The 27961-nt window shown below is 47.0% G+C and overlaps 1 protein-coding gene across 1 annotated transcript; it reads right to left on the reverse strand.

The window, feature by feature from the left end:
• Positions 1–31: 31 nt before the first annotated feature.
• ACLY (ATP citrate lyase) lies at positions 32–27953 on the reverse strand. Its single transcript, XM_036398802.2, has 28 exons — positions 27841–27953; positions 22027–22196; positions 20036–20158; positions 19012–19074; positions 17894–18084; positions 16876–16955; positions 16295–16425; positions 14499–14617; positions 13877–14013; positions 13419–13480; positions 13131–13248; positions 11966–12120; positions 11316–11406; positions 8989–9130; positions 6305–6473; positions 5763–5867; positions 5341–5537; positions 5070–5151; positions 4611–4721; positions 3973–4100; positions 3696–3789; positions 3290–3444; positions 2796–2946; positions 2151–2294; positions 1857–1970; positions 1328–1410; positions 1022–1098; positions 32–860 (listed from the first exon to the last, which is right to left on the reverse strand). Exons 2-28 carry the CDS (start codon positions 22183–22185, stop codon positions 766–768), a joined length of 3276 nt encoding a protein of 1091 aa, XP_036254695.1. The 5' UTR covers positions 22186–22196; positions 27841–27953; the 3' UTR covers positions 32–765.
• Between the last annotated feature and the right edge of the window lie 8 nt (positions 27954–27961).

Raw genomic sequence — 27961 nt, forward strand, 5'->3', positions numbered from 1 at the left:
CAACTCACAGAAGTCACACATGGAAAAAGAATAAATTAGTAATGTGTATTTATTTGCGTTTGGTTACAGTACACAGACAAGGAGGACACTGAAATTATTACTGAGATATTTTTGCAGCTGCAGATTACATGAGTGACAGTGCACAGAGCAGCAGTCAGAGGAAAGGAGAGGTCGTTTGCATAAATACAGACACTGGAGTACAGGGATTTCACAGTTTTCACAGCAGTATGTTACAACTTTACACTTTAAATTACTACACCAGCTCGAGTAACATTGGTTATACTTTAGCAGTGGTCCCAGGATTCAGGTACAATCAGACCAAGGATAAGAACATGGTAAACAAATTGAAAAACAACAGATGACAAAAAAAAAAAAAAATCCAGAGTGATGGCTTATTGGAATGACAGGCACGTTCCCCTCATGGGAAAGGTACAGCTTGTTACCAGAGTTCAGTAAGGCATACCTATGAGCCAAACTCTACCCCCCAAACCCTAAATAATCACTTCTGGAAACAAAATGAAATGAGAATAGAAAAAAATAAAAGTGTGAGAGATGGTATTAAATACAGCAGGTAACAGAGGGAATAGCACAAGTTTTGGTTTTATTAGAGTAAGTTTCTATCCTTATAAAACAGTCGCTTTGCACAGTTTGACCAGGCAGCTCGATGCCTCTGTCCCAATAATCATCTTTACACATCACAGTCCCACTGCGGCTGTCCCCTGGCCAGGTTTCTGTCCTGGTGCACCCCAAGGCACCAGCAGCTTCTCACATGGTCATGTGCTCTGGTAGGACGTAGGATATGTCATCCCAAGGGTGACGGTACAGACCCTGCTTCAATCTCTTCTGGTCCAGGTAGTGCCCTGAAAGGAGAGTGGTTTAGGTTACAAAATCCCCATCCCTCCTTTAGTCTTTGCCTTGAGTTGGATTTCTGAATCCCCTTGGGTTTCAGGTTTTTCTGGTGTTCCTGAGGCAGGGCAGCCCCAGGAGGAGGGAAGGAGCAGGGAGGATGTGGTAAACTCACCAATGAATCCCATACTCCTGCCCAGCACAAAGATGCCATTGAGAGCTCCTATATCAATATATTCATCTGCTTCTTCCCTGCAAAACAAAGGAAAAGGATTCCTTAAACAGATGATTACCAGGAGCCATTCAATCTCAGATGGGCTTCTGCTCTAGTGCCAGGAGCCACACAAATTCCCTGGGCAGATTTCTGCCCCCAAAAGCCAAGCCAGGCTGTTTCCTTGCCATGTCATGGAATTCTGTCCCTCAGGAGCTGGCAGTGCAGCTTCATAGGACCATGAAGCAAGAACAGCTTCCCCTCACTCACCGTGTGAAGGAGCCACAATTCCTGAGCACATCAACAAAGGCCACTCCAATAAAGCCATCTACATTCAGGATAAGGTTTGGTTTCTGCAGGAAATAAAACACATGCAATAAAGATGTCAACAGTGCAAATGGTGTTCACCTGGCACCTTCCACTGGTGATTTGAAGGCTGCCTGTAGCTGGGGACACACCAGCCCAGCAGCTTGAGCAAGGGCTACACTTAATGGAAATGCTGGAAAATCAACTCAAAACCCTCCAGGGTCACCTCCCAGAGGTTCCTAGCAGCCAGCAGCCTGGGATTTACACCCAGCAGTGCCACTGTGGCCACACAGATGATGGTTGGGCTTGTTCAGCATTTTCCTGGTAGCCAAATGCCTTCAGCCTTTTTCAAACTGCAGCTTCAACTCCACCCCAGACACAATCCCCAGCAATAATTTATGGAGCACTGCACTGAAAATACAGCTGAGGCCCAGGCACTTTCCCTGCCATGAGAACCAGAGTGCCCAGAGCATTCAGTGCTGGTGCCCTTCACCTTGGAAGTTGTGATTTTTTCTACTTCGAGCGCGTAGTCCAGCAGCGGAGTGGCAGGGAAGTGCTGCTTCACGTAGTCCTTGAGAATCTGAACTCTCATGTCAGGGTTGTTTATCTGCAAGTTCAGAGCACATTACAGTCAGTGATGTTGCCTCTCACTGATACTCTTTGTAGATTTGGGAGAATTTGGTCAATAGCTGCCTCTGAAACTTGCTGATTTTCTTTTCTTTGTTTTTACTCTTCCCCCACCTGTCCCTAAAACTCCCTCCAGTTTGTCCTAATGCAGTTTTCTTACTGATTTCACTCTGTGTCCAATGCCCATGATCAGCTTCCCTTCTTTCTTCATCTTATTCACAAATTCCATGGGGATAATCCCACTGTCAAAAGCTTTGCTGAACATCTTGGCTGCAGCATCAAGTGCTCCCCCAAACCGGTCACCCTGGGTGCAGAACAAAGGCAATTACATCAAAGGACTCCACAATTAAGATACAAACCCAAGATTATCTCCCCCATCCACCCTCCTGGTCTCTGGAATTCATGACATTAGAGTTGGGCAGGCACCTGAGAGAAAACATTTGCTTATCTCTCACATGAATGCCAATTTGGAGCCAGTGCATTTCTACTAGAAACATTGTGGGGGAAAAAGAAATTCAGTGTCTGTTTTAGCAAATCTTGTCAGATTTCAGGCACCAGAGTCAACACTGACAGCAATTTGGCTGCAACAAAATATTTCTAGACTCAAAGGAGTCAAACTAGTCCAACTTATTGGAAAAATGAATCAGATTTGAAATACAGAGCACCAAACTGTTAGAGCTGAAATTCAAAGTGTGAGTGGACAGACACCATCTGTGACTCTGCAGCCAATCCAAAAATAAATAGTAATAAAACCTAGAAGAGTAATGAGTAACAAAGCTAAACCTTGTGAATATCAGGTACTCACAATTGTAAGAAGGCCTGAAGTGAGGCTTGAAACCAGATCTTTGCCAGCCCTGGCACAGACAATGGTGTTGTGGGCTCCAGACACGGCTGGCCCGTGGTCTGCTGTCACCATCAGGCACATCTCAATGAACTGGCAGGCGTACCTGGGTAACCTGGGCACAGACACCACATCAGTCAGGGACACAACACAAATGCAAATGTTTGTAAAGTCCCCAGCCCCTCCAGAGTTGAGGTGACACAAGTAGTCACAGAGTGTGAATCAGGCCTAGAATACAGAAGTTTCCTCAGTGCACCACAAGACTTGTGGAAAACTTTATCCTGAGATTAAAACACACTGTATGCAACTCAAAATGCTGATATAGTGTCATGGAGGAAATATAGAGATGGCATTCCAGTGAATCTACCTTCACAAAGGAATCCTGGAGTTACTTTTTTAGCTTAAAAGTCCATTAATAAACAAGAAAAACTCCAAAGAATTTGCAAGAACCACCTCACCTCCTCTGAAACCAGAGCAGGCCTAGAACCCCTCCAATTCCCATCTCCTCTTTGAAGACCTCAGTGATGGGCATCCCAGCATAGATCAGCTCCTGGCCTCGCTCGTCACAGATGCTGGTCATGAAGGAAGCAGGTTTGCGGATCAGCCCCAGCTCCTGGAATTGCAGGGCAAAGACAGGATGTTAAACACCCCACTCCAGCAGAGAGGGGCAGCACAAGGCAGAGTGAGCAAACAGCAACACCTCAGGCTTCCCCTTTAGAGCAGCTTCCACAGCCCAAAGATCAGCACAGCTCACAAGTAACGCTACAAAGCACAAGGTATAACCTCAGCACGGCATGCAGAATCACAGCCAATGCCCTGTCTGATTCCAAGAAACCCAAAAGCTGCTAAACCAGCACAGCTCACCCTTGCCCAGGAGTAATCCATCGGCACAGTGGGAGGAGGCACTTCCTCAGCTGGTTCAATCACTCTTTTGGCCACAAGATCCTGGTACACAGACCTAGGGAGAGAATCCATTCAGTAACTTGGGTCCTTCCAAGAGAGGTGATCTAACCTAGGCCTTAAAACCCCACAATAAGTAGAATCTGCTTTCCTTAAGCAGAAATATATTCCCTATCAGGCCAGAATCAGTGTCCTGACAGCTTTTGTCCACTGCTGAAGGTGCCCTGTGAGTGTGACTTACTGAATGACCTCTCCCAGCTCATCAAAGCTCCGGGGAACAAACACTCCAGCTTCCTTTAAGGCTTTGTTCTTTGCTACAGCAGTTTCAGAGGCCTGGTTGGCACAAGCTCCTGCATGGCCAAACTGCACCTACAAACAGGAAAAGAGAGCACCAAGGAATAGAGATTGTTACCTGCAGAGAGTGCAACAGAACAGAGCCCTGACTGGGAACACCAGTGGCTGCACATCTGTCTCCTCTGGGCTGCCAAAACTCCTGGTTGCAGTCAGAGCCAACAGGGATGTTCTGAACTGCAATCTCCCCAGGCTCATTCACTTTCTGCCTCCCTAAACTGCCCCACTTCAGAGCTGCTTAACATAGATCTTTGCCATCCAGAAACAGGCAGCTATTGGAATTTGTTGCCTTCCCTGGCATCTTTGGGGTCCCTTCACAAGTAAGCAGAATCCCCATGAAATTTCTAGTGACAGAACTAGAGAAGCACAAGATATCTTTAACTTTATAAGTTATATTTAGGAACTTTTGCATATTAGAGTTACTACTGCCAGTTCTGGAAGGTTTAGGTACAATGAGTGAAGTTGTGTTTTATTTCCCGTTGTGGATATACTCCTATTTTATGCATTTGCCCCCATGTTTACACATACCTCTGAGGAGAACATGGTGGCACAGGTACCAATGCACCAGCACACCACTGGCTTGGTGATCCGGCCCTCTTTAATACCCCTGCAGATCTTGTACTCTTCTGTGCCTCCAATCTGCAGGGAGAGAGAGATGGTTCCAAGCTGCACTTTTGATAAAACCAGCTCCAAAATATACAAAGATGCATTGCTGCAAGCTTTTCTCCTTTTTCACAGAATAATGGCCAAAGTGTCAGAACAAAACCTCCTGATTTTTCTTTTTCTTTTATTTATTTTAAATAGGGAAGACTATGCTTGCCTGTGGAATACATTCAATTTTTTTTTGATCAAAGCAGCAAGAAATAAAATTTGGAATATTCAAGAACAGTAGAAGCTGCTATTTAAAATCCTTACAACCAGGTCAGATGCTCCCAAGACAAAAGCCACACACAGGTATTTCTCAGAGAGTTAAGTGATCTCACTCACCTCTCCCAGAACTACAATCATCTTCACTCCTGGAGTATCCTGATAACGCAAGACATGATCCATAAAAGTCGAACCAGGATATCTGTGTGCAATTAGGAGAAATGATAGAAATTTATTTCATATACTTTTCTGAAAGAAAAACTAACACCCAACCCGCTCTTCTGCTGCAGTCTGAATCGCGAACAGCAACACTCTTCCTTCTCCAAATTACCAACAATTCCTCTGCTGACCAACTTGAAAACCAGTGCCTGCTGAAGGTGCCAGCTCATACCTGTCTCCTCCAATGGCCACCCCTTCGTAGACCCCGTCAGTGGTGCGGGAGATGATGTTGTTGAGCTCGTTGGACATCCCTCCAGAGCGGGACACGTAGGCCACGCTGCCAGGGCGGTACAGCTTCGATGCCAAGATGTTATCCAGCATGCCTCCTGTGTTGCCTATTTTAAAGCAACCTGGCTTGATCCCACCAACCTGTAAGAGAAAGGTGTAAAGCCCTTGGAAATTGTGAAACTCAGGAACATTTGTGTAAGGCAGCATTTCCATAGAGAAAGGAGGATGGCAAAGACTTAAAGGTGAGAGACTAGCATGCACTTCCTGTGAGTAAAGACAAAGTGGATTGTAGGATGCACTTCATCCATTACAGAAAGCTGATCTGAAGGTTAAGAAAGACAGGAGAAGGTGGCCATCAGTACTTACAGTGGCAGGCCCGATGATGGTGACTCCCTTTTTATCAGCTGTCTTGATCAGTTTGCGTGTCAGGGCCTCCGGAATGCCCTCGGCAATAATGGCAATGGTGCGGATCTGCCAATGGTGGGAGAAAGAAAATCATTGATACCCCACAGAGCTGCCCCTGGTCAGGCCCCTGGGAGGTCACTCTGTGCATTCTCATCCAGGAAGGCCCCAATGCATGAATCTGCAGGCTGCCATGATCTTCACAACAGGCTCAATGCTCTGCTCAAGGGATTTTCTCCCCCTTGCACATCAGAGCAGCACTGAAGTCGTTACTGCTAACCAAGAAGCACCAAGATGCTCTTAAACAAATTGCAAGTCCAGCATTAGGATTTGCCAGGGATCCCCAGCATCCTCTTTACATTCTGTAAAGGGTTAGAATTGGGGGTTATCTGCTAACTCAGAAAACCAAGACAATTTGCTAATGCCACCATGGTTTAAGAAACACCAGTACCCTGCTGACAGGGTCATCCTTCTTCATTTGGGCTTCTTCTGGATCCTGCACTCACCTGAGGATAATTCATGGTTTCAACAGTGCTGTCATAGGCAGAGCGCAGGGATGCAAAGTTGATGAGAACATCCACCTCTGGGTGCTTCCTCATGGCATCTGACATGTTCTTGTAGACTGGGATCAGGATTTCCTTGTGGCCCCAGTAGAACTTCTGCCTGTGGTCACCACTGTGGGAGAGAAGATGGGAAAGCCCTGACCTGAAGGCTGCTGGAAAGGCAAAGGGACACAGTGCATGCAGACAGAGGAGTTTACAAACCCCATATTCTCAGTCCCTGAGACTGACTGAGACACTCACGAGCACGTGAGCGTGTCTGGGGAGGGACCATATGACAGCAGAAGGTTCTTCAGAGAATAGGACAGAGCAGCATATGGAAGGAGACGGGCTAATGGGGACAGAGGCATCCAGCAAGATGAGTAAGCTCTCCCACAGTGAAGTTACCAGAGCCTTAACTCTACTCCAAGCTGGAAGACAGAATGAGGCACAGAAAGAGTAATGAATGAGAGGCGTGCAAAGCTGTGTCACTGGGCTGGGGCTAACGCTGGACTGAGGGAACAGCAAACCAGTATCTGTGGTGAACAGCCAGGACAGCCATGGGAGGGCCAGTCAGCTTCCCAGTCCTGCTACAGGGGGATTCTGTGTCATGGACATATTTTATGAAAAATCCTTTTGCTAGGATCTTTTCTCCTGAGAAGCTGAGAGGTCTCAGAAATGAAATGGAAACAATAATTATCTGCTGCTGTGGAATGCAACAGGTGCATCTTTGATTGGTCTCATGTGGTTGTTTTTAATTAATGGCCAATCACAGTCCGGCTGTCTCAGACTCTCTGGTCAGTCACAAGATTTTATCATCATTCCATTCCTTTCAAGTCTTCTGATGAAATCCTTTCTTCTATTCTTTTAGTATAGTTTTAATATATCATTTTCTTTTAATATAATATGTATCATAAAATAATAAATCAGCCTTCTGAAACATGGAGTCAAGATTCTCATCTCTACCCTTGTCCTGGGACCCCTGCAAATTCAACAATTCTGCCCATCCCACAGGCACTGGAGGGGCAGCACCTGGGAAGGTTTCACTGTTGGTATTTGTACACAGTAGATGCTCTGACTGGAAGTGCAGTGAAGCCTGACTGAGCAGTTATTTGAGTGTGTGGATTCTGGCTGTGCTCCCATACCAATACATTCGTGGCAGAACATTCCAGGTTTTGCCAGCCTGGCTCCCTCCAAAAGGTCAAGCAGAATCAGATAATTACAGGTAGCCTCTAACTCCAATCCCTATTGCTTTTTCCTCTTTAATCAAGTGCAGCACTGCCAGAGGCTGCCACTCACATATGGACATGGCTGTGCCTGCACTCAGCACCCTGAGGTTTGCACTTGCTGAGAAGTTATTACAGAGCTGCAATTACCATCAGAGCTGCAGAATAGCAGTACAAGGGCGTAATTGTCAAGAGGAGAAATTCTCTGCAGGACAGAGGCTGATTAGACACCAGCTCTCCAGGATGTCTGTAAATACCACAGGAATGAACCAAAGCTCCTGCCTGGCTCTGGGCTCCCACATCACTCTTCTGGAAGCAACAGCTGCTGTTTCCCTTGTCCCTGCCTGCCCTGTCCCACAGGGAGACCCCCACACTGAGAAGGAACAGTAAAACAGCTCATGCACACCCAATAGCCCTTCTCATGCATGTAGGGATGGGTAAAAGAGGGTGAACACCACAAGGGAACTGCCTATCCCACCAAAGGATCCACAGGCTTCCTGCCTGCTAGGAAATCCCTGCTGCTATTGGAAAGAGTATGAAAAAGATTTTATTTTTTTTAAATTTTGTTTGGCTTTGGTTTGTCAGCAGAGCTGCTATGATTCAGGATAATATTTGGAGGGGTAATTCCTGCTGCTGCAGGCACAAATCAAGGTGTCTTGGACAAGCACACAGCCAACAGCAGGTGAGAGGAAGAAGCCTTACACAGCCTGCCTGCCTTTGCTGAGCCAGGGGGCTGGAAAGAAAGCCCAGGCAGCCAAACCTTGTCACTGTCACATTTTCTGAAAAATCCCTACACCAGAATTTCTTCTCCTGGGAAGATGAGAAGCCTCAGAGAAAAAAACCAATATTATCTCATTTGCTTCTCCCTGTTTTGCTGCTTTGGAATTGTTTACCAACAGGTGCATGTTTGATTGGTTACATGTGAATTGTTTTTACTTAATGACCAATCACCATCAGCTGTGTCAGACTGAGGAGTCAGTCACAAGTTTTTCATTATGATTCTTGTTAAGCCTCTGGCTGTATCCTTCCTCTATTCTTTAGTATAGTTTAGTATAGCAGTCTCTAATTTAATAACATAAAATAATAAATTAGCCTTCTAAGAACACGGAGTCAGATTCACTCATCTCTCACCTCATCCTGGGGACCCTGCAGATACCACAGACATCCACAGACATCTTTTAGAAAGTGGAACTTCAATTCTGTGGTGAACACTAAGCTGTTTCAACAGCACAGCCCAAAATCAATGGTTGAAGAAAGCAGCCTACAATGCCAACCCAGGGGTGGAAGGGAGCAGAGGAGAAGGTGTTCCAGCAGGGATGGAGACCAGGGCAGAGCCCCACTAAAGAACCACAGAGACTGAGAGAGGAGGAAGGTCACAGAAGAGCTGGAGGGAAATGGAAACGTGACACAGTCACAGGCACTTACGTGAAGGGATAAACCATGGCAGCCACTGAAGGCTCATCCCTGGAGCAAATATAATCAAAGTCCAGCATTCCTTGGACAGCCCTGGTCTGCATCCCCCACACAATGGCCTTGGTGTGACGGCTGAACAGGGTTGTGGCTTTACCTGCTCAGAAAGAGGCGGAAAAAAAAATAAAATCAATCTGTCACCATCATATTTTCTGAAAAATCTCTCTGCCTAAGATTTTCTCCTGGGAAGCTGAGAAACCTCAGAGAAAAATGAAAATAATAATTATCTGATTTGTTTCTCCTGTGTTTTGCTGCTTTGGAATGTGGTTTGAAGATTGTTTATCCAACAGGTAGGTGTTTCATTGATTTCATGTGAATTGTTTTTACTTAATAACCAAGCATGGTCAAGCTGTGTCAAACTAAAGAGAGAGCCACAAGCTTTTTATTAGTATCTTTTAGCCTTCTGTCTGTATCCTTTCTCTATTCTTTAGTATAGTTTAGTATAGTATTCCTTAATATAACATAAATCATAAAATAACAAATTAGCCTTCTAAGAACATAGAGTCAAATTCATCTTTCCCCCCTTCGATGGGGGTCCCTGAAAATACCACACCAATCCAACTTCAAACTCGAGCAAGACACAAACTGCAACTTTGCCAAATGCCTGCTGAAAGGCTCCTGGATGGGTGTATGCCCCCACCTCCAAACTGAACTGCGGTTTGCAGGATGGAGCAGCCACACTGTGCAAATTAAGAAACTGTAGATGGATTCTGAACACAACAGCCAGGTTTTGGGGTTCACTAAATGGGCAAGTGAATCACAGGAGGGAGCTGGTATAGGACAGAAGTAAAAACTGCCTCTGCCTCTTCTCTCATGAGCCTTGCATATTTCTCCCAGTTTTCTTATGCAAAGCTGAAGAGAACTTGGAATTTCATGTATTTATTTGCATGTAGCCCAGTCTGGGTGAACCATGAGAGGCTGGTCAGGGCACCATAGCAGAATAATGGAAAACTTAAAAAACATAAAGGGCAGCAAATGGGGGAACAAAGAAAATAAAGGAGCTCAACATACTTGGGTTTTCTTTTCTGTTTTTTTTTTTTTTTTAATTATCATAATCCAACACAAATTTCATGGCTCCAATAATTTATATCAGAGTTCAGATTCAATGCCACATGACTTGTTATTAGGAAACTGAAAATTCTGTTTATCTTGCAGGTGCTGCAAGGGGGTACCATGAGTGTTCCCAGGAACACCACAATGCAGACCCAGAGAGGCAATGATGTTTGTCCGAGAGCAACAATCCAAGAATTCCCCTTCTGCTGTCCCTCCTCATGATAAGGGAGGTAACTTGAAGCTCTACTTTGCCTCCAGTTCAGCAGTTTATTCTCACACAGCACAGAGCCCAATAGAGTTTTAAAGTCCCTACAAAATAACTTCACTGAGCACAAGCTTTAATGGTTTGCTGGACTGTTAAGGCAACATTTAGTTAATTTGTGACTTTTCTGTACTTTCCAAACCTGATAACCAGCATCCCCTGCACTACTTTGTTTCCCTTTGAAATAAGATACCAGTTACTGGTCACTCCTCCTTTTGGAAAGCAAAGGGAACAAAGCTTTTCACCAAGTGCCTCAGGCTGATCTTCTCTGTGGTGGTTGTGCGGGGGAAGGGAAGAAAAAACGAAGTTTGTTTGAGACCTGGCCCTCTCTCCCCCAGAAATAGGAAGTATTTGTGCAGAGGCACTTGGAAAAAAACAGATGAGAAGTCCACATGGTGACAGGTAAAAATGCTGGGCAGGAGGAAAGGACCAGACAACACAGCAAACTTTTGGAGAGATAAAACATCAACAAAACTAAGAACTAAAAAAAGTCAGCTGCCAGCCAGGCCAGGCACATTCAGCAGGTCACACAGGTCCTACCTGAACCAGGTCTCGAGGCTGGGATTGAATCTGTTGGAGAGAGAATCACTCATGCAGAGCAATGACAGAGCTGACTGCTGCCAGCCCACTGGCCAGGCAGCCAGGCAGGTGCTGCAGCACTCCTCCTCTCCTCTCCACAGGGCTTTTGGGTTTGCTCTTGTTAAAAACCAAGAGACTGGAGCCCTCTCACTGGATTTCCTCTTGTTGTGCTGTTCCTGAACATCCCAGATCAGGGCAACTCTGACCTGCTGTGTGTATGAGCTCATGGCACAACTGCTAAACCACTTAACTAAACTCCAGACAAAGACAGGCAGGTACCACAAAACTGCTTCCCTTTACATCCAGGGAAAAAAGCATTTGTCTCATGCCCATCCTGCCTTTGGGAACAGCAGAGCAGTGCCAGCAGCACTCCCAGGGCTGGACTTACCAAGAGGTGCTGTTGGTTTTGCCTTCTTAGCTGGAGCAATGCCATCTGGTTTGGACTCAGAGAAGGAGGCAGTTCTGCTCGGGGCTGGAGTCTGAAAGATTCAGAAGCCAAGTCAGTGAGGGACAGTGCTCCAGGTATGGCCTGGAACACAGAGGAGGAGGTGGCCTCGCTATGGCTACACTGATCTACTACAAATAAAACCAAAAAAATGAGTTTTCAGTCAAGCAAGAGAAAACTGAATGACCCAGTAGGTTCAACAGTCACACTGCCAGCTTTGAGAGGCCACATTTTGTGCATGAGTGAGACTGGGGTGGCCTCTCCTGATAAACCACACCAGCAGAGCCATGATTGTTTTCCTAAACCATCCTACAAGTACACTAGTGGCCAAAATGCCTTTCCAGCCTGCCTTTGGGAGGCTCCTGACCCTGTCCCCATGGGGAAGGAGCTCACCAAGGGGCTGCTGCTGGTGTTGAGGAGGATGTTGAGAGGCCACATTCTGTACATGAGTGAGACTGGGGTGGCCTCTAAACCGCCCCAGTAGAGCCATGTTTGTTTTCCTAAACCATCCTACAAGTAAACCAGTGGCCAAAATGCCTTTCCAGCCTGCCTTTGGGAGGCTCCTGACGCTGTCCCCAAGGGGAGGAGCTCACCGAGGGGCTGCCACTGGCGTTGAGCAGGAAGTTGGCAGTGTGGGCTGCAGCTGGAGGCTGGTTGGGGATGGGCCGGTGGCCCAGGGCCATGCCCACGATGGCTGTCATGTGGGTCTCCGTGCCAAACACGTGGATGGGGATCCCCGTGGTCTTCCCTGTGGAAGTACACAAGAGCAGTCAGCATCCTCAGGGGAAAGCTCTTTTCTCCTTGAAGAAGTGTTGAGAGTTTTTGCAGGACAACATGTGCAACATATGCACAATCCAGCCTCACAGAAACTGAGTAAAGTCACAGTGCCCCTGAAGGACACCAAAGGAGAAGAACACGCTCAGAAGCAGACAAGAAAATCACACTGACACATGAAGAAGAGAGACTAACTAAAATTAACTAAAATATTAAAATGCGTGTGTAGAAAGATTTAACCAATCATGTATTAGCTTGAGGTGTGAACAAGAGAACAGTATAAATACAGCTTGCTTTTTGCAATAAATTGGCTTCACTTGATCAGATTGATCATGGTGTGATGTCCCATTACTGATCCTCTGCAAGAAAGCTGTGCAAACCCAGGGCACTGGGAATATTTCTCTGTCTGCTCTGGGGTGCCCTGGCCCCCAGGGGAGCACTGACTTTGACCCTCATTCATGGAGAAAGTTTCCCAGACTTCAAGATAGACTGGAATCCACAAAAGTGTGAAACAGATTATAGAGAGCAGTGTAGGTGTATCACTTGGTGACAAATTGAGGTTTTGGGATTTTTAGTGTGCTGTGGATGGAAGCAAGATGGAGGGCACAGGGTGTCATCCTGGGTTTCTTCTTCAGGGGTTTGGGTGGCATTTTGTAATTGGGCAGAAAAGTCCACATTGGGATCAGTTATTGGGTTAAAAGGGAAAATAATCTAGGTGTCAGTTCTTAATTGGATAGTTTAGCTTTAAAAGACCTTGGAACAAGAGATTGTTGACCATTTTGTGCCTTCTGACGAAAAGCTGCTGAACTCACAGTAGTGAGACTGTTTTACTGATAAGAAATAATAAACACTTGAGTCTGAACACGAAGCACTGTCTCAAGTGCCTTCAATCCAGACCCAGAGAAACTGAACTGAAACCCCCACAGAAAGCCAGTGGAACAAACAAGATCCAAGAATAAACTTAAGGACGAGCTTGGTCCTTACCAACTTCTCCCATGACACGTAAACCTTCCTGGTAGTTGGGGCCTCCTCTTCGTACAAAGATCCTCACCTCATGCTCCTTCAGAGGGCCTTGGTAATCCTTAATTGCTCTCACAATGCCCTAAAAGAAACACACAGGACTGGTGACCAGGCAGCCACACTTACCCTGTCCCATCATCTCAGAAACTCCTGGAAGAGATGGACTATGAGCCTCAGCCAAGTGTGGAATTGGGAAGAAGGGCTGGAGGATGACAACTGTGTGTTTGCTGATGTTTGAGACTGGTCACTTACTTTAAAGGTGGCTGCTACATTGGTGAAGTTTGCAATGCTGCCTCCAATAATCAGGATCTTCCCTGAGGGAAGAAACACAGGTAAGTAAAGCCATTCCAAGAGCAGAGTACTCCTAGATCAGGAAGCAATTAAGGACATAAAGTCAAACAAAGTTGCAGAGTAACCAGCTGCATTTAGTAGAAAAAAAACCCCTAAAGCAGTTGAGTTTAGTAGAGCCTGGAAGATAAGAGCTTTGTACCAAGCAAGAATGTCTGATAAGGATCTCTCAGGCCCCATGAAAAACCACAAGTCCTCTCTTTGAAGCAAGAGCTGACAGAAATCCGACCCCTGATTTGTTCAGAAGGCAGAAGTACACTGAAAGCTCTGCCAGGGAAGGCTAAGCATAGTAACAGCCCAGATTTCCCCAGGTTTTTCTGCCAGACAGGTTCACAGCTTTGGAATTGCAGCATCTCCCTTACCTTCTGGGTGCTTCTCTCGGGTCATGAGGGAGAGGATGGTTTTAGCATAGTCGTAGGTCTGCTGCTCACTCGGGGCTCCTGAGTACTCCCCATAGTTTGCCAGCTCATTGACACCCCCCAGGTCACAAATGGTGTCACTAACAATAAAAAAAAAGGTAGTTATTTAAGAGATTAGTTATAATTGGAGTCACTGTAAAGTTCCTGAAGTATTCCATATTCCTGGGGAAGTGGGACTCTTAACAGAGGGACAGTGCTGTCTGCTGAAAACAAAGCTGCTCTCATCTTGGTGCCAGTTACAATTAATCTTGTCATGCTCCCCAGATGCCAACTCAGTGAGCACCACAACAATCACATTACCCTCAACAGCCTCCAGCCAGCTTGTTTCTTTGTCAGTCAGAAAGGAACTGTATCTCTGTAAGAAAACATATCTAACCCTAACCCTTGCAAAATTAAATTCCACAGCCGACACTATGTGAAAAATCTGCACAGCATCTTCATTCTGAACAGATCCCAAACAGTCACAGCACAGAAAAAAAATGGCTTTAGGAGAGCTACTTTCTGCAGCAATTATGTTCTCCCAGCACTTGAAATGCTCCCCCCTCTGGAAATTTGCTTCCTTTACCTGTACACCACTGAGGCACCACCACCAGCCACCATGGTCCAGATCCTGCCTTTGGGGTTCAGGATGGTAAGCTTCAGGCTGGCCCCACTCTTGGCATCCAGGTCAGCAATGTAGGCTTCCTGCAGAGAGAGCAGCACAACCTCAGCTTCCTCCTGCATCCCCCTTCTCCATCCCAAGGGCTCACAGTGCTGGGTGCATTTGGACACACAGACAACCACACCTCAGGGACAGCAGAGCTACAAACGCAGCATTTGTCAGGGACAGAGCCCCAGCTCCATCCCTCCACCACACAACAGGCACAAAAATCTGAACACAACTGTAAAGTCTGTTCTGGCCTCGTCCAAGACTGAGATCTGAGGAAATCTAAAAATCATCTCACCCATGGTGACCACTCTGGCTGTGCTGGAGCCAGGAACACAATCACTGAGAGCTGTAATTTGGCTCAACGTGGTGCCCCTGCAGCCCAGCGTGCCAGGCTGCTGAGCAGCACTTCATCAGAGTTCATTAACATTCCCAGCAAAGACTCTGCCATAACAACCTTCCCAGGGACTCAGAGAGGGATGATTCAGAGACAAAATCTGAACTAATCCTTTTAAGAACAAACTGAGTTGAGTGTTGGCATCCAGCAAGCTACATGGAAAGGAACAGCTAAATGGATTTCCTGGCCACAGTACAAAAACCTTCCAACTGAAGCATAATTATAATCATTAAAATGAAAAAGTCAGGACAGAAGTCATTTTGGAGACAGAAGAACAGACCCCTGAAATAAGTAACAGAATAATTAAGGAGAGAGCTCTACTTCCAACAGCCTCTGAAGCTGCTGAGACCTGTCTGGAGCAGTGCTTGTGCATCCAGCAGTACAGACCCAGGGAATTTGGGGAGGGAACAGGCACTGCTAGCTTTATAATAAAGTGCTCATTGTAAATTGTCCTCACTTCTTGGAAAAATAGGTGTATTAACATCTTATGACTTGTAAGTTCCAGAAATGGGGATTATTTTCTCTGGGTTCACCCTTGGATGCAGCAAGGGCACACAGCTGCTGCTCTGCTCTCAGAACTGTCCCTGAAACACCGAGGAAATGTCAGCTCCCAGTAACCACTGCTCCAAGAGAAAAACAGTGATGCTGAGGGGAGCAACGTGGGCAGGAAGCACAAAAGGAAGCTCTGCACAGGCACAGAGCTCTGGCTCACAGCTGATGGAAGTTAAATATCAGCCTCCATTAAAAAAAGTCAATTCTGAATTAAAGAACTGACCAAACAGAGCTGGGAAGCAACTGCAGTTCAGAGTGTGGTTCTGAGCAGCCCTAGGACTGCAGCTACCCATGCACAGGTTATCATGGACAGCACAGCCAAGGGGCTTGAGACACAGCAACAACACCACTGGAAACAGCAATGCCATGGAGGTGGCAATCACAAATCCTCTGAACAGAGAGAGACATAGAGACGTAGCTCCCTCCCAGGATTTTCCTGGGAAGCTGTGAGAAAGCTCACAGAAAGAATTCAAACAATTGTTATCTCAACCTCTGCACCTGGCAGGCAATCTCTGTTTGTCAGAGATGTTTACAAGAAGGAGTTGTCCCTTCTTGACCAATAGGTGAGAGAAGATTCCTAAAGGCCAATCAGGTCTTAGGTCCACCACAGTTTCTATAAGAACTGTGGATTTCTAATAATAAAGTGCCTTTTCATGATGGAGTCTCTGTATCACCTTTGTCTGTCCCTGATGCCCCTTTGGTGATACATGGGCATACAAGCAATGGTAAATCCAGGACACAGTGAAGGAATTCAGCTGTCACTTGCCTCAGGGTAAGCTTCCCTGCCAAAAGGAGGGGGGAACTCCACATCCCCCCACTTCACTTTGCAGATGTAGTCAGCCGTGGCGTCGATCTTCGCAGCCAGATCAAGGATGTAAACACCATCCTTGGTGACCACTGCAGGGAAAACATCACAGTCAGCTCTGGGTTGTACAGAGACACATTACAGATCTACTCCAACAGCTGGTACCACACAGGCATCACTGCAAAACTGGGAGGCTGCTGTTTCCCCTGGCACTGGGCAGTACTGACCAGCCCCAGCAAGTTCCCTGGGGAATTAACCAGTAACTGTGGCCATGGTCCAGGCTCTGTCTCTGTCAGGGGATATTTTGTTCTGAAGTGCAATTTTTATATTCTTCAGTTCTGCCTTGACATTCTCTTCAAGGGAATTTTTCATTTCCTCATTTTTAATTCACTGAATGAACAGCTCAAAGACAGATCACTGCCACTTCCATACTCTGCACGTGGCACCTGCTGCTGTTGTGGATTACAGAACCAAAGGAAGGGATCAAGAACACATTTTAGTAGTTCAGAACAGAAAGTTCTGCTTCCAAAAATATTCATTACCTAATGGATTGATCTCCAGGTATGTAAAATACAGATCTTCATAAAGGTTGAACAGGCCACAGATGAAGCTGGCCAAGATGCTGTAAAAAAAAAAAAAAAAATTAACACAAGTTAATGAAAGCAGCCAAATCTAAGTACAGCCTGCTCTGTTCATTGGTATGAGTGGCAATCTACAAATCTACTTGGCATCAATTTCTTTCATTCTCATTCATCTTCTCTGGATGGAGCCTGGGTGATGGATGACTCAAGGGAAGGAAGACCTTGATGACTCATCTTAATTACCCTCCACCAAACTCTGCTGAGGACACAGTTGCTCACAACTCTCAGAGCTGTGCAGTCTGATTTATCTCCCTACAAGACAGAAGCACATCTTTGCCTCTCTGCTGACACCCATCTTTGTCAGATCTGAGCTTCCTTAGCTGTGATGGGGAGGAGGCTGCAGTGAACTGGTGGAGTGACAGGCTCCTTCACCCTTCAGTACTGCACTATGTCAGCAAGGATTAAACTGTGTTTGGAAAAATCATGACTCACATTAGGCTAACTAGGTATGGGCATCTAATTGAGGGAGATGCAGAAGCCTTGAGATCTGCAGATCAGCCTGCAGAGGAAGAATAGGAGAGTAACTTTGGAGATCAGGCCAGAGCAAGAGAAAGGGATATTCTGAATTAGCAGTCAGAGCCACATCTCATCAGCAGTTCACTAAACAAAAGAAACTTCTATGCTGGCACAAAGGATCAGAATTCAGCACATGTCTCCAGTCTCAGGTTGAGACCTAAGCAGGCTGACAAGTGCTGCTGCCAAGTAAAGGCTCAGCACTAGGAAACCTTATTTTTGGGTTTTACAGGCAGCTGAGATAAGGTCAGAGAGCTTGGATTCAGGATGCATGGCATATCTGGAGACCAGCAAGAGGGCAGGAGAGTGAGCTGCAGGGTTAAGAAAAACAGAAGGATGTGGCACTGAGATAAAAGAGAGCAGCTGCTGCACGGCTGCTCCTACCCAGAACTGCATCTCTACTTACTCCTTCTTGTCAGCTGGTGCATGCTGCAGGAGATGCTTCTTCACATCTGATTCACTGAGCTTCTCATCCACTGCCACGAGCAGCTTCTGAGCCTTGGCATCCACATCTCCCACATCCACACCCCCTTCGTGGTGGAAGAGCACATAGTCCCCCTCACGGGCAGCATAGATGCACACATAGAACTCTTCCTCCTGTGCCACACAGCAGGGACAAGCATTTAGCAGTGACACCCAGAGGCTTTTGTGCCAATGTTGGGATTGATTCACTGAGCCCAAAGTCAAGCTTCCCAAGTGTAGCCCCACATTTCCCTTCACAGAGAAAAGCAAGGCACAATTCTCCCCAAGAATATTTCTGGGTCTGACATTCTCTGAACCTTCAGAGAAAGGAGAAACAATTCTTATCATTTGCTGTGCCTGTGTTTGTGCCAAAGTAGAATGCAATGTGGAGACTGTTTACTCACAGTGATGGTGATTTGTTTCCTTGGCCTGTCAGGGCCAGGTGTGTGTGTGTGTGTCAGGACTGTCACTGACAGCCACGAGATTCAGTGCAGGGTGTGCAGGTTCAGTTTAGATGTAATGTAACATAGTATAATATAGAATAAAGTAATTAATTAGCCTTCTGATATCAATGGAGTCCTCCTCATCATTCCTCCTTTGTCAGGGCCTCTCAGAGCAGCTACACCCAAGGAGCAGCAGTGCTGGAGTGGCCCTGACACTGAGAAGGACTTGCCAGTCATTTTTATTTGGATCAGGAAAATGAAACAGTAACATTATCTCATAATTAACAAAGAGATCTGTGCGCAGAAGTGTCTGGCAGACCCTTCTTCTGTTATAATTGCAGTTTTATTTGTTTTGTAGTGGCCTTGCTATGATGTACTGTCTTAGAAGTTTTCACTGCATTGGCAAACTGATTAAAATGATAAGGAATATGAAGGTGTATGAATTTATTTTCTACTTAAAATTTCAGTGTGGAAATACAGAAGATGTTTTTGCCCGGGGTGTGCAGCAACACTGTCAGCTCAACAGCACACTGCCAAGCTTCTGCTTTCTCCACTGTACCAATCCAGCTAAGCATGAAGCCCAAAGAGATTTAAAAGCCTCCTTTAATGGTGTACTAACCTGTTTGTGAGGGACAAAGGGTTCAATCAGGAAGTTCTTCAGGATTCCCTTGGCATTAGCAATCTGGGGACAGAAAACAAGATAAACAGCCATAACCACTTGTCCAGCACATTTGTGACAGCATAAGGAAAGCTTTGAGAATTAATCAGCACTGCTCTAAAATTGATCCCTCTCCACTGTGCCTGGTGGGTAACCACTGCTCCCTGTCCAGCACACATTCAGGATATCTGGTTACAGGAGATGGTCACCTTTCCCATTCCTAACAGGACAGAGGGATATCAGAATTACACCAGGACAGCTGCTCTCCTCTCCTGTCCTGTCCCAGAGCCAGCTCAGCACAGTGAGGCACAAGGCCTTGAGAGGCTCTTGAAGTAGTGGAAAATTCAGAAGTGAGGAATTCCTGAGCTAGTGGCAGGAGCAGAGGCCTCAGAGTAGTGTTCACCCTGAAATGGTATCAGGGAACACAGAAGAGCAAGAAAATCCTTTAGCCTCTTCCTGTGAGTCCAGGAACTGTTCTGTGCAGGCACTTTGTTGTTATCCAAACCCAAGAGACACTGGGGGACACTCCCTGCTTCTGAGGACACCAGGAGTCCCAAGTCTGTGGCCCAGACCTTGCTTTTGATATGGCTGTTGTTGTGCTAAAGGAGTAATTTCCACACCCATGGTTTTCCCAACGGGGAGCACTCACAGAGCTGCTCCTGTTGTTTCCCAATTCCTGCTGCACCAGCTCAGAGCCAGAGCCAAATCAATCCCAGCAGGGCCAAAGGCATAAATTCCTTCAGGCAGCACAACTCCATCAGCTCCCAACACACAGCAGCAGGCACGGCAGGCACTTCATTATCATTAGCACTGCACTGTCATTCCCAGGAAAATAAATATTATATGGCAGCACTGAGTTAAAATAAGGGCCTGAAGTAACACTCAATCATCAGCCAAAACACATGAGCTGGCTGCAGGACAGGATTTTATAGCTTTTTCTCCTGTCCTGGGAACAAAAATGAAGCCACTTCTGTGGCTCACTCACCGTGGTTTCCTGGCCCAGGCGCTGCTTGAGCCAAGCCTTGACCTGATCCAGGGTGAGGTTAATCCCAACCAGTCCCAGCTTCCCACGTCTCTTAATGAGCTGATCTGGCTTCACCACCAAACGCTGCAGAGGTTGGGCAAGAGAGTTAAAGGAAGAAGCATTAGAAAGTGACTTTGGTCCAGGGTTCTCTGCAAATAGTGAAGTAAAAACTTAAATCAGCTCTGCACAGCACCCATCCTTGTAAAATTCCCTTAATCTTGGCAAATCCAGCTGCTGGTACAATATGCCTGCAAAGTTTGGGTTTTCTTATGCTGTACTTTCTGCAAATAGTTAAGTAAAAATTTAAATCAGTTCTGCACAGCACCCATCCTTGTAAAATTCCTTTAATCTTGGCAATATCTGGTACAATATGCCTGCAAAGTTTGGGTTTTCTTATGCTGTACTTTGAGAAAAGCTGCCTTGTTTCTACTTAGCTGTAAGACATCAGAGGCTGAGGGTGACAGCTTGTTCTTTTTTTTGATGAAAAGCCCAATAAAAGTCATGTCAGACACAGACAGTTGCTCACAAAAATTAGAAAAAAAGCTCCTGCTAGAGCCAGGGTCATGCACATTTCAGCCAACTGACTGTGGCTTTGTATAAGATACTCATGGATAGCTGCTCCTGGGTTACACACATCTCTAGCTTGCAAATATCCTTTTAAAGAACCAAACTAGAACTGGCTGTCATTCTCCTGCACCACTGATATGTCTTGGAACTTCAGCAACTTAAGAGTCAGGACACACTGTGCTGCAGTAAAGGACACTGAGCATGGTCCTGCTGCTGGCCCTGAAGTCCTTTCCAGCCTTACAGAACCTGCCTTAAAGGCCCAAAAACAACCTTGCTCCCTTCTGGCTTCCTGCAAGGCTTTCAGAAGCACTGCTGATCTCCTCCTGCAGTTCATTCAGGCACTTGAGCATGGAACATCTAATTAGTGCAGGGCTTTTATCAGTCAGTCAGTCAAGGACTATGAGACATTCGTGTTCTCCAGCCAATGACTTAATTATATTAACCACTGGAAAGGAGCCAGCTTGGACAGCTTAATAAAAAAGAGCTCTGGCTATGTTTTCTCTACAGAAAGTGTGAGGATATGAGATACAGAGATAAATGATTTTGCACTGGAAAATTTAAAAAAGGAAGTTTTCCCTGACATTTTGCTTGGATGCAAGAAAACTAAGCAGTGTCCTAACTTGACATGGGGAGAGTACTCCCTCATTTCAGAGAGCAAAGCTTTGAGAATAGGGACTGACACCTCTGAATCAACCTCCTTTACCTTCTGTGCAGTTATGAGCAACTGCTTCACAGCTATCTCTGCTCCTGTGTTTCAGTCTTAAAGGAGTAATCAGCCCCCCATGAGGTGATACTGAGCCTTGAAGCAAGATTTGTTTCTTCATCAGGCTTGGGAGCGACTGCAGCAGAGCAGCAGCAGTGGCTGGTTATAGGAATGTGCCCCTTGCTGATGGAGTGACAAAACTATCCTTTATCCCCTTAAAAAGGAAATAAGCCCAGAAGTTTCTCTTCTCAATTAGATGAAAAGGCATTTTATAGGACTTGGAGGACTTCACCTCAAACTTAAGGATAGCTAATTGGACAGGAGCCAAAAAGCCCCACCTGAGCAATTCAGTAGAAAAAGAAGAGAACAAAGAAACTAATGGCTTTTGTGAGGTGTTTTACCAGGAGAGAGAACCTCTTGCACCTGGATTGGTTCTTATCTGTAAAGAGTTTGTTATTTTGCCTTTTACTAAAACCTTTTTTGTTTCCAACACTACCACAGAAGCCATCCTGCTGATGTTATGCCTTCTAAGGTAGCTGAGCTATCCTGGGTGTGAAATAGATCTCCAAAAGCTTATCAGACCTGGCTCAAAGAAAATCATATTCCAAGTGGTCCTTCAGGAAGGGTCTGGAGCAGTGCTCAGGTGCTGCAGGAGGGCAGATCCTGCTGTCCCTGCCCTTACCTCGCTCAGGAGCCAGGGGTGGTCCTGGGTGAGCCGTGCCCAGTCTGTGGCTGCTGTGACCCGGGCATACTTGAAGCGGTTCTGGATGGCAGAGGACGTGCAGATGTACTTGTACAAGAACTCCTTCCCTGTCTGCTCAGAGATGGCTTTGGCTGACATGGCTACTTAGTCTGGATGGGGAAAAAAAAACCCAAAAATCCATCAGGAATAGAGCCCTGCATCACTCAGCTCAACACAAACACAAGGCAAACCGAAGTCTCCCCATTACATGCAAGATCATAAAACTCCCCTGATAAGCAAGAACTACTCACTTTGCTTAAAACTCTTCCCCTGCCATGCACACTATTTTCACCCAGCCCTGTCTGCAGGGAAAGGCAGAGTCCCTGCAGCTTGTCCCAGGCACCACCAAGCCTTTCCCAAAGCCAGAGCCTGGAGCATCCCCTCCCATCCAGGGCAGTGCCCAGCTCTCCCCAGTGTCACAGCACCCCAGGATTGCTCCTAGTGTAACCCACCCACCCCTTTCCCTGGTGCATTTCCAGGGAGGGATCCCCTCCCTCCTACTCACTTCTCTAAGGCACCCACATTCCCAGCCAAGCCTGACTGTGGGCATGTCAGCAATCCCCATCCCTTTTCCAAAAGGAAAAGGAAACACTGCCAGGATTACCAAAACTAGAACAGGTTTACATCACTGTTTTTTCTTGTTTCAGAACCAGGTTTCTTGGAAAGAGCTCAACACTAACAGAATAAGATGCTCAAGACAACAATAAAGATTAAGTTTCAACAGCTTGTTTTAGTTTTGGGGTTGTTTTTTTTTTTTTTTAAGAAAAATTCCAAATTCAGTCCCTTTCCTATGGATGGTTTTCTTCTCTTTTCGAGTATATTCCAAACTGATGTAAGCAAATAATTTCTGGCCTCAAGAGTGCAACTATTCTTTTTGATAAGGTGTCAGAAATCCATTTATTTTTAGCTGCCATAAACACTTATTTAAAAGAATACCTCATCCCAGTGACCCTGTCTGATGTGTCACACATCAGAACTGAGTGCTGTGACCAGCCAGCAGGTTTGGTGTGTCTGGGGGGTCAGACTGCTGACAGGGAGGCTCAAGCAGCAGCTCCTGCTGCATTTTGAGTGACTGGGGTCATGTCAGTGTTCCTCAAGCACTGCCAGTGTTGTTCTAGACAGTATCTTATCATTTTTATTTTATCTAGAGCCTTCGTTCCCTCATCAGTATCCCAATTTATTAAAAGTTCACCTAAAGGACTACTAGGAGGTATTTTCTTAAGAACTTCCTTCCCTTTTCTCTTCCCTCAAGACAAAAGCACCCTTGGGATGGATTCTGGGAGAGCTGCAAAGCAGAGGGGCACCAAGACAAAAAAAAGAGGAATTCAGATTCCATCTAAACACCTGGACAGCCAAATACTAGAACTGCTCATTAAAGACTACCTGTCCTCAAAAAACACATACCCCACTGCAAACCCACAGAGGGAAACCGTTAACAAATTTCAATTATTTCTTGTGCTGCCCTCTGGGTAATAACCATTAGTAATCAGCTGGGCTTTTCATCCTATAAGCAAACACAGAATAGGCAGCGATTAACTAGGCATAATTAGAAATAAAGAACTCTTCTCCCTAGAGTAGAAAGGAGGAGGTGGGTCCATCCCAACTCCTACTCCATGGTAGGAGGCAGGCTGCATTCCCTGAGCTTCCAAAACCAAACAGGTCAGGCTGAGTAAGTGCTACTACTGAAAGCTGATAACTGTGCTTAATTTAAGGACCAGCAGTCAACCTTGCCACTGCCATCTTTTCAAATGCAACTCCAGGGTTAAAAATCAACAAAGGCAAAAGACAAAGAACCGCAGGCCCACTTTTTCAAAGAGTTCTGATGTAAAACCTGAACGGGATTGCAGCACAGCTTCCAATTTAATCCCATTTCAAAACAGGATCGGGCAACGCTCCTGCAGCACTCCATCTTTCATCAGACTCAACCCCCACTCCTGCCACGAGAAAAATTGTCCCAGTTGAAACAGCCCCTGTTAGTTTAATAGCCCCGAGGTGGTCTGACAAGAGAGGAGCTCTTGTGAGCAGCCAGAGGACACCAAACCCCAAACCAACTCCCAGGCACACACAGACAGCTCCCACAGCACTGCCCAGCCTACAGCTGCACACACACACCCCTCATCTGTACTGCAGAGCCCAAAACTTCCCACTGGAATTTAAGCAGAGCTATTTCTGAGAGCAAAACCCGCTCCCACAATATCTGCAGCCACCATTTGTTCTGCCTGAGAGGGAGCTGCAATGTTCCTGCTTGAAACTCCTTTGAAATCCATCAATTCCACAATTTGCTCAGGGCCTGTCCCAGAGAAACAGTGTCACATCTCACTGCAGCAGAAGCAGATGGGTAAAAGAAAATGGCAAACATATTTCTTTAAGAAATTCTTAGTATTTGTCATTTCTCCGGGGTGTCACAGAGCCTCTAAACAGCACTGCAGAATTTCAGCCCACAATGACAAATTAAACCACTCAGGCTGATGCTGGGTATGCCAATGAATACCCTGCAATTGCAGGACACTGGAGCCAGGCTGTTCCTCAGGTCTTATTAAGAGCAGTCCTATAAAAAAGCCTTAGTGGGAACAAGTGAAATGCATGGGATTCCTTAAACTTGAGCCATTCCCCTCCCAGAACCATTTCTGGTGTTTTTTATGTTGCTCCATTCTGCTGCTCCCCTGCTTTCCCTCACAACTTCCTCATCTCATTTTTGCAGTAATACTACTGGGGTAAAGAAAGGAAAGTACAGAATTCTTACAATAGCAGTAGAATAATAACATCCTTGTGTCATGGCAACAGAACAGCAGGAATGAGGCTGCTCCGACCTTATCTGCCTGAGTTTCACATTTCCTAAATATTAGCAAGTCTTTAATCACACCCCTCACTCAGTTTTTCCACTGTTCTAACGCTGCCTTTCTCGTGGGACAGAGAGCACAAAGCAATTGCTTCAGTCTGCTGAACTGTTAAGCTAAGAGAGATCAGCAGGAAAAATAATCCATAGGGCATCAGCAATTCCTGGCTGTGTGTGCTTGTGCAGGTCCATCAGAGCAGGTTCATTAACTCACTGCATCTGTTCTGCTAACACCAAACAGAACAGGGCACAGGCTCGTGTCACTACACAGGAACTGAGTCTCTCCAGTTCCCCAGGAATGAGACAGGTTCAAACTCTCACCTGTCAGAATTAATCTTATTTTCAGTCATGTTCAGCACCTGCAGTGATGGGGAGCGCAGAGGCTGCACCTCTGGAGGTAAACTCATGGATAAATATCCTTTTCTCTGCCCAAAACACAAGCTGTGGGATAACAACGTTCTCTTCCACTGCTCTGTTCAGCATTCATCAGCCAAGACTGAGCTGCAGTTTTCTCAGCATTTCAAGCCCCAGACCTTGCACCCACCACACACAAGGGCAGATTCATGTCAGCAGGACAAGTGCCACAGATTTCCATGAATTATTGTGTTCATTTAGTGAGGCTCCAACACCAACAGCTTCCCTGCAACACCTTGGAGACCCTTCTCTCATCACCCATACACACTGATTCAAAAAGAGCTGAATTCCAGCCTTTGCTAGCAAGTAAGAGACATGGATTAGATCATATTTTCAGGAGCTCAGCAACACTTATTCCCTCAAAACATCACCTGTCAAATACATACAAATAAGTTGATGCTTGAGGAGAGTTTCCTGAGTGTATTGACAGAAAAATCAGCGGGATGGTGGCAAGGCAGGCAAGAGTCCTCGAGCTGGCTGTTGTGTTTGCTGTGACACAACTGATATATCTGCCCCAATATACCAGCAACCAGCTGAAGGGTGCACCCAAAAAATCCAAAGGAAACACAGATGGAGAAACAGGGAGGCATTCCTGACACAGAACTCAGGGGGAGTCTCCCTGACTCCCAGGAGATCAGTGATGTGGCACTGCTCAGTGCGACACAGTCTGCTCTGCGAGGGGAGAAAAAGCATTACAGACATTGATTTAGTTTGTTTTTCTTCTAACCAGAAGAGGTGTAACTCAGCTTCACCAATCTGTGTTCACACATGGAATTCTCTGAGATCTGGATGGGTACTGAGCTCAGTTGTACCAGAACAACACTTCAGGCCAGGAGGAAAGGACTCCCTCTGCAGTGAGGGCTCGACGCCCACTCTCCCAAGAACTGTGTCAACAAACCCACACCATAAAGCAGCCTCTCCCCTCCGTTCTGGGTAATTTATTAACACAGTTCAAGCCAAGCCAGTATTTTCAGCCCGTGGCAGCGTGAAAAGTTACATCAGCTCCCACCTGGCAGACCCGTGTGTTTCATCAGAGGATGGTGAGGGCTCAGCTGCAGCCAACGTGAGGTCATGGTCCCCCAGCTGGGGTTGGGAAATGCTGTGTGGGGTGATGCAAACAGGTGCTGCATGCCCAGCTCTGGGGGAGGCTCCTGCACACACAGAACCTCTGAGAGAACACGGCAGCCAGGCAGGAGCAGGGACCATGGACTGGTTACATGGGGCTAACAGAGACCTGGTGGGCACCCAGTGCCACAGGGGGGGAATTTGGGAATCCTGCCATTAAAGAACATCTTATTCTGCAGCCTTAGGGCTCCTTAACAAGCTTATTCCTTAAATTACCTGCACAGTGTAGAGCAATAAAGGGCTCCCTAGCCACCGTGGCTGGGCAGGACTTTCTAACTGTGGCTGTCCTTGCTTGGGAACCACTTCAGGCAGTGCTGGAATAGCCCTGAGACCTGGAGAGAGCTGCAGAGTCTCACATGCAGGACACCCAGCGGGGTCTGGGTAGCAGCACTGGAAACCACACTTCACAAACTCTGTCAGAGGGGGCTGGTGGGGATCTCATCAAACAAGCCCCGTGATGAGTGCACTCTGAAGTATGGAATTCATACACCCAGCCGTGACCAGCTACCCAGCAGGGAATCTGGGGGCTCTGCAGCCCCAGCATTTCCAGAGCTGATTTCCAGAGCTCCAAACCCACTTAGGGATCAGAAAGAGCACAGACACCTACAAACGGGACAGCCAGGGCGCAGCTCAGCTTTCAGCCTGCAGACAACAAACTGATCAACAGAGAGAGAAGGGAGAGTCGCAGAGCAGGATGAGAATTTCGAAAGCAGCAAGACAAACAGGAGGTGTTTGCAAGCAGCAAACAGGACAGCTGGAACACAGCCGGCTGTCCTGGGGAGGGAGCGACACAAGGGCTGTGCACACACCGCCGCCCGTACGGCAACAGCGCGATCCCCACGCGAGGCTGCTCCTAAAAGAGTACTTTTAATTTCTGACTCCAGCATTTATAGATTTCCAAAAGCGACGGTGGATTGGAAGGTGACAGTGCCACCCCTCCAATGACACCGAAGGGATTTTCCTCATGGCAGGGGAGGAAAGCGCTCTGGCCAAGGTCCTCTTGGACCGGAGTGGGGGGAAATGCACAAAGCCAGACCCTTTCCCAGCCCCGTGCTAATCTCCGCGCTGTCACCACCGCACACCGGCCATGCCCCGGAGCCGCCCCGGCCACCGCGCCCCGAGCGGGGCATCAGCACGGCTGATGGAGCCCCCACAAGGTCAGGGCCAGCACCGCACACCCTCCACTCGAGCGAGCCCGCGGCGCTCCCTCAGCTTGCGGGCCGCTCCCGGTGCTCGCCCGCCCGTACCGCCAGCCACGGGGGCCGCGGCCGGCCAGAACCAGCGCGGCTCCCGCCTCCTCAGACGCGTGGGCGCCGCCGGCGGAGGGGCCACGCCACGTGCCAGGCGGAGCCCGGCGCCGCAGCCACCCCAGCACTCACCTGGGCCCCGCTCGGCCGCTCCCGCCCCGCTCCGCTGCCGCTCCGGCCCCGCTCGCGCCGCCGCCGCCGCCTTTTGTTCGCGGAGCGCGGCCTCCCCGGCCCATCGGGCTACGGCCGCCGC

The sequence above is a fragment of the Molothrus ater genome, chromosome 27, assembly GCF_012460135.2.
Source record: "Molothrus ater isolate BHLD 08-10-18 breed brown headed cowbird chromosome 27, BPBGC_Mater_1.1, whole genome shotgun sequence".
NCBI lineage: Eukaryota > Metazoa > Chordata > Aves > Passeriformes > Icteridae > Molothrus > Molothrus ater.